General features: G+C 47.2%; 1 protein-coding gene across 5 annotated transcripts in view; it reads right to left on the bottom strand.

Annotated features, from left to right (window-relative positions):
• The window catches only part of CLEC16A (C-type lectin domain family 16, member A), a 231,483-nt gene that overhangs the window by 48,401 nt on the left and 168,293 nt on the right, over positions 1 to 14,789 (bottom strand). For all 5 annotated transcript variants that reach the window (XM_005871741.2, XM_005871740.2, XM_005871739.2 and 2 more), the window contains 3 exons: positions 11,194 to 11,345; positions 8,844 to 9,048; positions 7,000 to 7,164 (listed from right to left, as the gene is read on the bottom strand). In XM_005871741.2, the coding sequence (XP_005871803.1) occupies positions 7,000 to 7,164; positions 8,844 to 9,048; positions 11,194 to 11,345 (522 nt within the window). The remainder of the gene's footprint in view (positions 1 to 6,999; positions 7,165 to 8,843; positions 9,049 to 11,193; positions 11,346 to 14,789) is intronic.

Genomic DNA, 14,789 nt, shown 5'->3' on the forward strand with positions numbered 1-14,789 from the left:
CTGTAACTCCCCTTCCCCCGACCCCCATCCCCACCCCCCACCCCCAGTGGCCAGAGCTTCTGACCAGGGAGCGGAGGCTGGGAGGGATTACCAGGGAGTGGGGAGACTGGAGGAAGGTGCAGGCAGGCTCTCCTTCCCGTGTGACTAAAGAAAGGGTATCTTTTCGCCTTGGGGAGCTGGAAGGAGAGAATTGGCTCCAATTTTATAACTGGAAACAAGAAAAAGAATAGGCCTAAAAAATTAGTTTCTGGGAAACGCTGCCATGAGATGGCATCAGCACCTAGTGTGTTATGCCCAGGGGTGAAGTCAGAACTGAGGTCTATGAATTAAACATTGATTTTCTTTGCTCTTTTTTAGATGTCAGTCGAGGCTTTGTGGCCAGCTTGGCTGGCTCCAGGCACACTGTAATCTTTGCATTCTTCTTCAGTTACTCAACTGCCAAGGCTGGCGCTGGGACTGCCACTGCCTTTCCACAGAACTTCTAAGTGTTCTGGGTCAGTGACCTATAGGGTGGGTTGCTCACCTTTGAGAAATTAACACCTGTGGAGGGCACGGCTCTTCTCCTGTGCTCTCGGATTTAAATGTTGGCCCAGAGACTCAGTAGGACAAGAAGCTGGGACAAGAAGTGGTTAAGCAGAGATTGGCCCTGACGGGATGAAGTTTGACTCTGCAGATGGCACCCCGAGTCACCACCAACTGGTACAGGTGCCAGACCCAGGCATGAACAAGACGGTGCCACCCCTGCTGCAGGGGTTTACAGTCTGAGACACAGAACAATTCATCCAGCCCAGCTTCCTTCCGCCAATCCTCGTCTCCGCCCGCCATGGCTAGTCCTCAACACTGCTCTGTCACTGTCAGCAGTCAAGGGCAGGAGGGCCAGGGCCCCAGCACCTTCCGTGCTAGTGCAGGACAGTGAGGCAGATGGGAAGACAAATGGGACAGCTTCACTCATGATAAGGGCTCTGAAGACCTTGAGAAAATAGTTCCTTAAAAACTATTGTATTATCATCTGACCCAGCAATTCCACTCCTAAGTAGATACCTCAAAGAACTGAAAACATCAATGAAGGAAAAATACCACATGATCTCACTCATTCATGGATAATAGAGACCATTATAATCTTTTGAACAATAATAGATACAGAGGCAGAGCTGCCTCATCACTGTCAGCAGTCAAGGGCAGGAGGGCCAGGGCCCCAGCACCTTCCGTGCTAGTGCAGGACAGTGAGGCAGATGGGAAAACAAATGGGACAGCTTCACTCATGATAAGGGCTCTGAAGACCTTGAGAAAATAGTTCCTTAAAAACTATTGTATTATCATCTGACCCAGCAATTCCACTCCTAAGTAGATACCTCAAAGAACTGAAAACAGATGCTCAAACAAAACCCTGTACACACACTCATAGCAGCACTAGTAACACTTGCCAAAAGGTGGAAACAACCCAATGTGTCCATCAATGGGTGAAGAACTGGATGAACTTAAGTGGTACATCCATACAATGGAATAATATTTAGCCATGAAAAGGAATAAAGCTCTGATACCTGCTACAAGATAAACAAACCTTAAAAAGATGATGCTAAGTGAAAGAAGTTGGACACAAAGAGCCTCATACTGAATGATTTATATGAAATATCCAGAATAGGTAAAGTCATAGGCACAGAAAGCAGATTAGCGGTTGCCAGAGGCTAGGGAAAAGAGGGAATGACAGTGACTGTTTAGTGGGTACGGGGTTTTGTTTGGGGCGATAAAAATGTTTCGAAACTAGTAGAGGTGATGGTGGCACAAGATTGTGAATGCACTAAATGGCACTGAATTGCATACTTTCAAACAGTTAGGTTATGTGAATTTCATCCCATTTAAAAAAATAAAAACCAGCTGCTGCAGAGAGGGACCGCGGTGGGTTGGGGCCCCAGGGAAAGCCCCTGAAGGGGTATCTGAGCAGAGCCCTGAACGCCCCCGAGAAGGAACCAGTCTCAGGGAAGCGTGAGGACAGAGGTCCTAAATGGGATGTGCTTGGCCCCTGTGAGGCGCAGACAGAAAGCGGGTGCAGCTGAAATGCTGGGTGGTATTATGCAAAGAGAGCAGAGAGGAGGAGAGGAGAGAGGTGCTGACAGTGGAAAGAGGGCCAAGGGGCCATGGAGAGGGGCTGTGGACAGGAGGTGCTGGGGGATTTTAAGCACTGCCACTGCAGCTAAAAGGCTGGTGGGGCTTGGCTCATGAGAAACAAGGTCATGTCATTAAGTCCCCATCAGTGAGGACCAGTGGTGTCAACCTGCTTAACTGTCCCACTCAAATCCCACAATGCCCTCTGGGCTGTAGAGCCCTTCTACTCAGATAAGAATTAGGAACGGTCCAGGAAGGACCCCCACGAGAGAGACTGTGATGTTCTTCTTACCACTCTGCTACCAGGTGAACACCTGGGAGCAGCTCTTGGCCAGAAGGAGCCCAGGAGTGGGTTGAGGCTGCTCAGGGAGGCCAGGGCCCTGGCCCTCTGACTGGGCTTCTGCTCTGGGTCTACTGGTCCGCTTGGTGTTCATGGAGAGACTGCCCTGGTGGCTCATTTGGAAATTCACTGCCCGCCCCCCACTCCCAACTGCCCCAATGACAGTTTCCGGCAATCAGCTGTCACGGTGGGTCAGTGGGACGGGTCCTTGAGGCACTAACCATGGGGCCTGCACCTCAAAGCCAGACTCCAGAACCAGTCCTGCCTGCCACCCCAATACATCACCACTGTGGGCCAGGCACGCACACATGCCTCTGCCCTTGTGAAGACAACCATTCTGTGGGGCAAGAGCCATCAACATAAAACCAGCTAATAAATAGAAACTGTGACTTCTTCCCAAGCCAAATGGAAGAAGAAAAATATATCAAAGTGGCTAGTTGTCTATTAGCCCTGATTTATATTCTACTTTAATATCTCTTCTAAGGAAATGAGAGGCATAGTTTCATCAAATATAATCATTTATAGCTTCTAAAGGGGAGACAAAGTGCTCTATGACAATTACTTGGGCCTGCAGATAGAACTGGAAGATGTGTCATGACAGCGATGGCTTGTCCAGCAGTCACCTCGAGGCAGGTGGCCAGAGTGAGGACCCCACATAGCCTGGGAGTCTGCAACAGCGCAGCCTACGGCAAGGGACCCAGCAAAGGGCTGGGCTCACGGGCCACAGCTTTGGAGGCCAATCTGGGCTGTGCTCCTGATGACTCCCTCCAGCCCACTCTTTGGCTTCTGCAAACCTCTGACAAAGGTGTGGGCAGTGAAATTCAGTTGATGTGCATCTGACCCAAATCTACCATCCAGTGTATCGGCCCTCCTGGAATGCACATCTCACTCCCTTTGTTCCATGGAAATTAAGCAGAGGAATCCTCTTACAATCTTATGAAATCTTGGTTTCCTTGTCTAAGTGCCACAGAGTAAACCACCCAATGTCTAGGGTCCCAGAACGAATTTCCTCATCTTCCGGGTGTTCACACAGGGAGAAGGCATTAGGTGGGAACTGTGCCAAGGTTGTGCTCATTCTTCATTCAACAACTAGTGAACGCAGGCACAGAGCTAGGCGCTGAGATACAGTGGGGGCAGGACAGATCCGGTCCCAATGGCAGTGACATTTTTCATGGGGGAGAAAGACCATAGACAGTTACACAGATATGTCAGCCAGGTAAGGAACTCAGGGTCACAGAGAAAATAAACCAGGCTAATGTGATGGAAAAACCTTTCTGGGGGAGGGTATGATCAGGAAAGGCCTCTCTGAGGAGACTGAGGCCTGAGTAATTCGTAGGAGGCAACCACACAGATCTGGAGAAGGATATCCAATGCAAAGGCCCTGAGGCAGGAGAGAGTTCAGTGACTTAATAGAGTAGTGGTTCTCAAAGTGTGGTCTGAGGAACCTTGGGGGCCTCCCAGGGTCAGAACTACTTTCATAAAAATAACAAGACAGCATTTTCCTTTTATTTCCATACTCCCAGGAGTACACAGAGGAGTTTCCCAGAGGCCCCATAAATACATGCATAGGAAGCAGGAGCAGACACGAGAATCCAACTGTCTCTATAAAGCCAGATAAATACTTAAAGCATTTATCGGTTTTAATTTCTAATCTTAAAATACCAATAGATATAATCCATATAAACCAAAGCTCTTGGGATTCCTCAATATCTTTTAAGATTATAAGGGGGTACTGAGGCCGAAATTTTGGCAAGTGCTTACTTAGAGGAGCAGTGGGGGTGGTATTTGGGATGGAGGAGCTGCGTCTGAGAGGCCAGCTGGAGCCAACCGCATAGTGACCATAGGATCAGAGTGAGAGATCTGGATTTTGTTCTAAGTGCAACTGGAAGCCATTGGAGGGTTGCAGGCAGGGGCTTGGATCTGATTTCTGTTCTAGAAAAATCCCTCTGGCTGAATAGGAAGAAGGGTGAGACCGAAAGCCAGAGATACTGAGGATGCTGTTGCCATGATCTAGGGAGAGATGCTGGTGGCTGGGAGGGGGTGAGAAAGCGTGGTATATTCTGTGAGCAGAGGAGGCCAGTGGGTGTGGGAGAGGGAAGAGCAGGATTCAGATGATTCCGAGATGCTGGGCTGACTACTGAGACAGCAGATGGTGAGGAGGGTGGGAGCCAGGGAGAGCGCCCCGCCCTCTCTGAGTCTCAATGGTTTCGACTTGCTCTTTAGGTCACATCTCTAGCCCAGGCCAAGGCAGGAGGGGTGCGAGGCCTCTCTAACCAAAGGCCCAGAGTAGTCGACCTGGAAAGCATATCTGTGAGCATGTCCCTACCCCAGCCCACACCTGAGCGGCACTTCCAGGGGAGAGGCAGAGCCAAGGGGTGGATGGCTACTTTCGAGCAACTACCTTTGATTTGCCAGTTCCCCTGGCCCCACCTCACATCCCAGCCCTGGGACCAGCAACAGGACGCTGGGCATTCCAGCTGTGCCGACCCCTCTGCCAGGCAGGCCACTGTAGACCTGGCCACACCCCAGCCGTGGATGACCCTACAGTAACCCTGGGCTCCGGCAGGGTGGGAGAAGTAAGCAATAAGTCATTGTAAAGCCTGCTGCAAAAAGAGAGATGATTATGCAGATGTTGAAGAATGTGACATTTGCCTCTATTTATTTACTTACACTCCCGTTTCAGAAAGGATGGAGCGGAAATAAGCCCAGGGCATTTTTCCTTAACTCATTAGAGCCCGAGCTGAAAGAAGCTTCAATGACCCTAAAGAAATGACTTTTTAACTAATATAATGTTATATATCACCTATATCTCAATAAAAAGTTACAAAGTGGTGCTTATAAATTTATAATAACATGACAATTGTGTATAAAAAGAAGAGAGCGAGAGAGAAAGGAAGGAAGAAATGATATTTTTAACCAGGCTAATCTATACTTAGTTAACCTAGATTCATGGTCATCACTTATATTTGCGTAGTGATTAGCTCTAAGGAGCATGAAGCAACCTGGAGAATGTGTAACAAAGAATCCTTCAGACCCCAGAGCAGGCGGAATCATCTGCTGTTTCACAGCTGAACACAGGCACTGCTACCATCCGCCTCGTAGCCTAACACTGGTTTTAAGAATGAAAACAGCCCTGGCTTGGGTGGAAGCGTGAACTGGTGCACTTTTCCCAGAACACACGCTGCGACTACATATATCAGGATGAAAAGCCTCCCCTTTGACGGCAGGTCCATTGCTGGGAATTTATCCCACAGACACGTGAGGTTTGCACAATTGCACAGATACCCTGAGCAGGTACAAGGTGACACTCACTGCAAGAGCTCAACACTGAAGACGACCCAAATGCCATCAATACCAAATGTTATAAAAGATTTTCTTGGTTCCTCTGCATCAAAAATACTAACAGTTAACAAGCACGAAGTTGACTTATATGTGCTAACATGTAACGCTGCCTTATTAAGTAAAACGGCCAGGCAGAATCACATATACAACATAATCCCGGTGTAAAAACAGACAAGCAAAGACATACATATGACATATAAAGAAACATTTCTGAAAGGATATGTAAAGAAATTGTTAAAAGTTTCTAGGGCCAAGTAGACTTATTTTTCATTTTATCATGTCCTGTTTGGATTTTCAAATATCATATGCTTACAGTATATATGTTTCCAAAATGAATGAAGCAAATCAAAGAATGAAAACAGAATGATTCATGGGGTGGAAGGGAAACAAGGGCCCTGACTTTGGACAGGTTCTTATGGCTGAGTTTTTTCTTAAATCGATAACTGCTTTTGAAAACATTTTTCAACATTTGTGACTGAAGTTTGAAACCCTAAATGTGGGGAGGTTAAGTTGCAGGGGCCATAGGGCCTGTTTTCTGAGGTTTTACAATGAAGAGCAAAGCCGTCTTTTGAGGGATGGGTGTGCAAAGGGAGTTACTTAAATCAGAAGTGTCAGAACAGAAAGGGGAGGGCCTGCCCTTCTGGAGAAGCAGTTCTTCCTGCTCCACCAAGGCGACCTTGAAGTTTCTATTCATGCTTCCTTTTTGGGAGAGGGGAGGAGGGGTCAGAGCTTTGGTGAAAGTGGTTAGAGAGGCTCCCAGATAGGAGACACTGGCAGCTGCCCATGGCTGGCGGGGCCCTCTCCTCAAGTCTCACTTCTTTAGGGGGTTTGCAGCAGGAATCACACACTCTTTCTAGTCACCCTACAAGGAGAAGGAAATTACTCTCCTACAACCTCATTACTAATCACCGAAGTATTTCCAAGAAATTTTCAAGAAACTTCTTTCTTAATTCTGAGAAGTCCTTCCACATCCCCAACAAATCTCTGGAAAACCAAAGCCAGGCGGAAGAGCACCAAAGGGAAAGCCAAGATTTCCTTCTGTGGCTTGTGTTTAATCTTGTGCTACACTTTGATCAATTCTAAGAAATTTAGCTGGTGCTTCCAACTGGCTGGATTTCCAAGAAGGGAGAAGCAGCTTACACAGGCTCAATAGAGGGAAAGCCCTGGACCCCCAGGAGGGGCACAAGTGGTGGCACGGGGTGGGGCCGGCTCACCTGGCACCTTGTCCACGGACGCGAACACAGAGCGCTGCACTGTGGGGTCACTGCTGCCTCGGCGGCACTGGTCGTAGAATCGGAAAGGCAGGTGCTGGGAGGAAGAGGAGCCGAGTCCAAATCCCAGAACTTCAGTGGTCGGCTGGATCGGAAGGTCCAGGAGGGCTACGTTCAAACAAACCCATGGTCAGGCTCAGTGCATGGGACGGAAGTCTAGGTGAGGAGACTTTGGGTGGGGCAGTTGTAGCTGGAGTAGCCGGGCCCTGCCAGGCACATCCCTTGGGCGATGCAAGCAGGCAACTGACAGCCTCAAACTGGGGAAATCAGTGTGACAACCACAGGTCCAGCCTGAACCTCAAAACATAGCTGGCGAGGGGTTCAGGGCTGGACGCAGGGCCAGGTCCCACCTAGGTTGCCTGGTTTTCATCCATACAGGCCAAGGCGTAGCCAGAGGTACAGTTTCAGATCCCAAGGCAAATGGGGCCAATGCTGCCCTAAAAGTTCACATATATGTGCGCCTGGGGAAGAATGTGTGAGAGAGAAGATACACGCATGTGTATGTGTGTATTTATGAGTGTGTGCTTCCTCCCTTCCATAAACAAATCTCATGATATAGCAATTTGGAGGGGCTTTTAAAAATCAATTGAAGAAATACTCAAGGCATTAGTTCTCACAGCCACTTTACGGCATAATTCTCAATTTTCAAATGAAATATTTAGCCTTCATGGCAGCTGTGAGAAACTGCTTTACATTAAAAAAAAAAAACACCTCTGAAAATAAATCTTAAAAGAAAGGACTGAGTGATTTAAGTCACTTTGCACATTACAAATGCTTCTGTAATGATTTTGCAGGCCAAGTTTCAGCTAAGTGAGAAATAAGATGAGGACTATATGGGATGCAGACCTGCACAAATCAACGAGGCATGTGCAGGAAATAACAATCCACAAGGGCCAGAAACCCCGCCCTCTGCGTTTTTATTTTTAGGTAAAGAAAGCTCTTCCCCCCCCCCCCCCACCCCCGGGGCTGGAAAGCCTCCCAGAGACCACACCAGAATGAACATCAGCGCTTGAACCGAAAGGCGTTAAGTGTCTTGAGAAAGACTTTATAATTTTAGTAATTGATAGCACACCTTTACCCCAAGGAAAACACCATGCCTTCCACCCTGACAGGAACGCCCTCATCTCAGTGCTTTTACAACTAAGCTGGGGCATTCCCAACATTGGGCAGCAGGGGGTCTCCTCACAAATTCTCCACATCCCTGTGAAATGCAAAAGGACTTCTGATTTCAGAACTGGGTCCTGGCCCCTCACTAAGCAGGGTGAACTCTCATGAGAGCTGGGAAGGGATGGGCAATAGAGTAGGAAGTTCTGCGTTTGGGTTCTTCCTGTGTGATGTTGGACAAGTCACTGAGCCTCAGTTTACTCATCTATAAAATGGGCAGAACAGGCCCTTCTAATCTCAAGGGTTGTTTTAAGAATAAAATGTGGTACAGGAATGTTGAAGCGTTTTACTAACGTAAGCTAGAGAATATCCACGTGCAGGAGTGAGAACAGCTGACCCACTGACGCCTGCCTGTACACCGCCTCTGCCTTGGTCGGGGGGGCTCTCCTTCTCCTCCACGAGGCCCTAGAAACCCTCTAGAAATCAAGTACTTAGGAAATGGGAAATTCTGAGCAGATTCTCCATCCTCTCACCAAAACACAATTAATGCCTGAAATGTATGTGCCCTTTTCTGGAGGAGTTACGGGGGTCCTCAAGGTCAATGTGAGAACCACACTGACAGCCCTGTGGCTGCTTCTGCCCCTGAGGGCTCAGAGGACACTGTACCAGGACCGAGCACTCACCAGCTATCCTCTGCATCTTCATGCGCCTCGCCTGTATGCGGCCCTTGGCCAGGCGCTGCTTGGCGATGATGCAGCGGATGTGGTCCGAGAAGACAAAGGTGGCCTGGAGGATGGGGAAGGGCTTTGAGTGAGGGCTGGAGGCAGGCTTGTGGATGGTGATGTTTAGGGCACGGCTGTCATCTTCCACACCAGTCACCTGCATGTCCTGCAGGAGGAGGAGGTGAAAGAAAATAGTTCATTAGGTTCAGGAGGACGACTGCTCAGAAGCCTTGGGATCCCTGTCTCACCTACAAGCGACCCCCGCCCCCAATTTCAACTTTGCTTTTGCCCTGAAGGAGACCATCAGCTTCCCAAGTCTAAGACAGTCAAGGAAGGACACAAACCAGATCAGGCCTAGCAAGAGAAGACAGTGTGGGAAGCACAGAGCGTTCACCAGGAGCAATGCTGGTTTCGGGGTGGTACCGTCCATAAGAGGACTTGAGTCAGCCTCTTCAAGGGAACCCAACAGTCAAACTCCAACATTCTTACTTCTAAGAAGCCAGTGATAACAAACCAAAATTTCTATGCCATCTGGCACAATGTTAGATTTATTGACTCATCTACAAACCAATTTCTTCCTGATTTCTCTTAAAAAGGGGGCATCATTAGCACCCATTTGTATGTCTCTGAAGAATTTCTGGTTCCTAAAGGAAAAACTAACTCCGAGAAAGAAGGGAGGGTCACTTAGCAGGCATTTGAAGAACACTGTGTTTGAAAGCTGGAGAAGGAACTCACACATAGCAAGTGTAATTAAGGATAAATCCAATCTAAAACCTCAGGATGGATTCCGTGTAAAGAATCTGTTTCCCACAAAGGTTTGAGGTGATTTAAGATAAAAGCCTGAGACAGGAGCTAGACAGGAACGCCAGACATGCTATGGGAGGCGGGAAAGTGCTGGAAAAGGCTCATTAAGATGGTTGCTGTCCATAACATTAAAGCTGCACGGGCTCTTTGGAAATAATACCTGCATGGAAATGTTGCTGTGGGATTAGATGAGATATTACACATTTAAGACGGAGAGTTTGGCACGCAGTAACGGCCTGACAAATAGTGGCTATTGGAAGACGACCAAAAGAAAAGGTTTATGTGGCTTTCATTGTCTGATGGAGGACATGTATTAATCCTTCGAGGGAGAAAAACACTTTCCTAACACTAAATTCTAAAGGAAATTGATCACAAGCCTAGATAAATAAGAAGCACTAAGTCACCTAATGGACAACCACTTACATGGAAGTCTTTTTATAAATAAAAGATTCTTCATATAGTTCTTTCTCACATCACCCTTGGCAAAAGACATTTTTTAAATAGAAAGATCTTGCAAAAGAGGAGGTTGGGGAAAAGGGTGCAACAGTATCTTTAAACACGGCATGGCACACTGCCAGCAGGTCACATTTGTGGAGAGGCGGATGTGGGTCAGCCTGAGCAAGGCCTTGCCAGCAGCCAGGCTTGTCCAGCAAGGAAACGACCTGCCTCAGAGCAGGGCAAGCCCCAGGCCTGTCAGAGTGCACTGGACATGCAGGGACAGGGGCCTGACGGAGATGTGAGCCAGAAGGCTGTTTTCGACTCTTCCGGTTCTACGTTTCATTCAGTGAACCAGCTGGCATTAGTAACCTATCAGAGAGACAAACATGGAGGAAACCCAAGCCCCCACTCGGCTTTTGGCAATCTGGAGCCTAGCTCTGCTGGACAGGGGTGGGGAGAAAGGAACTGTTACACACTGCCAGTGTAAACAATCATTTCAGACAAAAATGTGGTGATGTCTATGAACTTCTTGGAGTCTGCCTAGGGAAACCCCTGTCCAAGTGCACAAGGAAGGAAGATCAATTCTGTTCATGACAACCCTGTACAGGTAAAAAGCTAGAAACAGCCTCAGGGCACTGGTAACCAGGCCTTGGTATCGCCAGGCAGCAATGAAAAGAATGCCAGTAAGTCTGAATTTACTAACGTGGTTCGTTCTCCAAGATGTATGTTGAGTGAAAAAAAGCAAAGTTTAGACTCCAATCAACGTGACACTATAAAAATACACACATATACCCGCTCTCAAGTATATGTACACAATTTTAAAAAACATGGAGTTATATTTATATATGCATTTGGTAGAGACCAGATCTGGAAGGATCACTGGTACTGGGAGGAGGGGAGTGTAAGAAGTGGGTTTGGGACTTGACCTGTATCTGTGAGATATTTTAATTTTTTTCAATGATAGCCTGTTCATGTGGTCCTTGTGCCATTAGAAATTAACTGTAAAGATGATACTCGTGTGCGTTTGTACAGTCAATGGAGAAGAGCTTCTGCAGTTCTCAGCTGTTACCTGCAGGAGGCCTGCGAACTTGACCACTCCCCAGCCAAGCCTGGACACGTCGGGCTCCACCAAACTCATCTGGTAAATATCGACAGCCAGGAATCGCTGGACCATGCCGCCATCCTTGGTGATCACCGTGCACGCAATCAGGTCGCTGTTGTCTGGGAGGAGGGAGACAGAGCAGAATGAGGCGCTGTCTAGTTCCCAGCCTGATGGAGACTCAAGCTGACTCATGCTCTGCTGGACAGCAGAGTTCAGTGGTCAGAGTCCAGGCTTGAAATCACACATTCCTGGGTCTGAGTCCCTCCTATGAGTCACACTGGGCAACTTTCTTTACCTGTCTGGGTTTCAGATTCCTCGTTTAAAAATGGGGATAATGTCCATCCCTCTCAGGGCACTATCTGTGAGGCCTGATATAAAGTACACACAGCAATAGTGCAATGTTTACTACACTTTAGGCGCGCAGACTGCAGCTGAAGAAATAAACCAAAAATCTCGGGAACATTTCAGCGCTTCCTTGCAGACGGACCACTGTGATGGTGTTTGCCTAAATTAAGTGAAGAAGCAAAGGAAGAGTCCCCTGCTCGGTTACAGAACCACCAAGCCCTCAAGTTGGTGTCTGGCCACGAAGAGCTGAGCTCTGCACTAGATGGTGTGTGATCCTGGGCAAGGCACCTGGCCCCTCTGATGGAAATCATGTCCCCTCTTACGAGATGTTTGGTGCATTAAATGAGAAAAAGCAGGTAAAAAATTTAGAACAGGGTCCTCAGTGTATGCGGGGTCCCTTCTCTTATTTGAAAGTTATCTCCAAATTCGATGTCTAATTTAGTGCCTATTCTGATGACAATGAAATCACCAGGACCATTCAATCTCTGGCCAGCTCGAGTTCCCCCCAGTGGAATCCTCTGCTACATGTCTAAAAAGAAACAGCCAAACCAGGAAACAACCTAAATTTCCCCAAACAAGGGAACATTTTGAGTATGACTTTTCCCCATCACATGGAAAATTATACACCCATTTAAAAATTATGTTTAACCAAACTGTGAGCAGTGGTTACCTATGGGGAGGGAAGTGAGAACTAGAGGTAGGAGTGTGTGTGTGATTGGTGGGGGAGGGGAAATATCAATGAAAGAGCTTTAATTTTTGCTCTATACATAACTGTTTTGCTTGAAATTATCTTAAAGTAAGAAAGTATTCAAGATACACATTTGAAATACATATTAAAAAGCCAAGTAAAATATCCTCTTTACAAATACTTGCAGTGACATTGGAAAAGACATTAAAATTTTAAATGAAAAAGAGGGTGAAAATATTCTTACTATGATTTTGATATATTAAAAAAAGATATCCCTACAATGAAATACAAGTGCAGAGAAATATACTAAAATGTTAAAAGAAGTCTCTGATTAGAAGACTGGTAGGTGGTTTTTCTACCCACACCTTTGAGGTAAAATTTTATATCATAAAATTTACCCATTTTAAGCATTCAGTTTGCATTTTAGTAAATTTACAGTTGTGTATAACTACATCCCAGCTGTAGACCCCTACCCAGATAATTTCTATCAGGAGCACTGTAACCTAATATTCAGCTTAAATTTAGTGGTGGTAGGGGAGTGGAGGTAACACAGAAGGTATAAATTCTGGCCCCAAACACATGGGATAACAAACTTGGGCTCAGGTACTCACCAAGGTTCCCTCCTCCCATTTTACTTTTCTTTTAGGTCTAAGGGATGGCAGATAAATGTCCCCTCTCTCTCAGGCACCTTCCCCACCCCCATGCACACTTCAGTTTAATCCTCTGAGAGCATAATCTATCTGGGATTGTGGCTTCATGGGGATGAATGTCTTCCAATCCACCTTCTCGGCTTTTCCAGGCCTTGAGTTTCTGTCTATTCTTCCTAGCATATGCCAGAGGCTCCCATGGCAAATACCAGCACCAGACAGGCTTAGCTCTCTGGGCTGCACTTTCTTACTACCTAGGGCAAGAATTTTCCTCCCTTTCCCAACAGTCCAGCCAAGTATTTAAAAAAATTTCTAAAAATTATTTTATCCAGAATTTCTGGTTCCACACGGGAAGACATCTATATTATCAGAAGTGTAAGTCATCATTTTCATTCTTATAAGCATACTAAAGGCCTGGTGCACAAAATTCGTGCACCGGGGGGGCGGGCTCTCAGCTCAGCCTGTGCCCTCTCACAGTCCGGGACCCCTCGCTCCTTACCACCTGCCTGCTCGCTGCTGCGGAGGCAGGAGAGGCTCCCGCCACCACCGCTGCACTCGCCAGCCGTGAGCCCAGCTTCTGACTGAGTGGCGCTCCCCCTGGGGGACACTGACCACCAGGGGGCAGTTCCTGCGTTGTGCGTCTGCCCCCTGGTGGTCAGTGCGCACCATAGCGACTGGTCATTCTCATCATTCCGCCGTAAGGGTCACTTAAGCTTTTATTATATAGATTCTTTGTGGTAGGTAGAGTTTATTTTCTTTACTCAATACTTAAGGCATGTTCTTCAATGGGAATCTTTTACTTTTTAAAAATAGGAAACAAAACTAAATGAAAAGAGCATGCTTTTCCTTTCCTTTTCCCCCTTTCTCTACCCCCTTCTCTCCCCTCTAAACAGGATAACTGCCTTCTTTTATCAGTGGGGTGCAATGACAGTGGGGTTTGTCAGCAGGCAACCCCCTCATAAAGCCCAGAAGCCTCAGGGGCTTCGGGGGAAAAAGACCTACCACCTCTGCCACAAAGAACAAAAAAAGGAAGAACTAAACCCCAAAGCGGAACAACTTTCAGCAATGCAATTGAGGCATCAAAGCCCTGTGAGAAATTTCATAAGAAAACTAAAAGCAGCTGTCACCATGAGACAGGACCGCTCGGAGTGGGAGGAAGCCCTGGCTTTTCAGAACCTGTGGGGCAGTTAAAGAGAAACACAGCAGCTTCTGAGGCCAGGGCTGAGGTACCAGGAGATAGGCAACTCTGTCAGGGTGCATGGCGGCCTCATGAGCCTGCCTCTCAGGAGTGGCCTGTGGCCAGGGGAGGCCAGTGCAGGTGACAGGTCCTCCATACACCAGCACTGCCCACCTGAATCTCTGGGTCCTTCTCCCACCAACCCCACTTCAAAAGGGGACAGGTGCGCTGGCTGATTTGGCTCAGTGGATAGAGCATTGGCCTACGGACTGAAGGGTCCCAGGTTCAATTCCAGTCAAGGGCATAGGCCTGGGTTGCGGTCTCGATCCGCAGTGGGGGGTGGGCAGGAGGCAGCCAGTCAATGATTCTCTCTCATCATTGGTGTTTCTATCTCTCTCTCCCTCTCCCTTCCTAAAATCAGTAATAAAATAAATAACAAATAAAAAAGGACAGGCCTAGGACTCTATTGAAAAGAAAATTACAGAGAATTGTCAGAAGACAACATAGGAGACTAGCCTTATGACCTCAGGGGAAGGAAATAATTTCTTTATAAAGAAATAAGAATCAATACATACAAATAAATATATATCTACACTAATAAAAGAGAAACATGGTAATTAGCGTACGACCGCTACCCTTTTCATTGGCTAATCAGTGAGTATATGCAAATTAACTGTCAGTCAAGATGGCGGCCAGCAGCCAGGCA

Source organism: Myotis brandtii, unplaced genomic scaffold (assembly GCF_000412655.1).
Source record: "Myotis brandtii unplaced genomic scaffold, ASM41265v1 scaffold355, whole genome shotgun sequence".
In the NCBI taxonomy this organism is placed as follows: domain Eukaryota; kingdom Metazoa; phylum Chordata; class Mammalia; order Chiroptera; family Vespertilionidae; genus Myotis; species Myotis brandtii.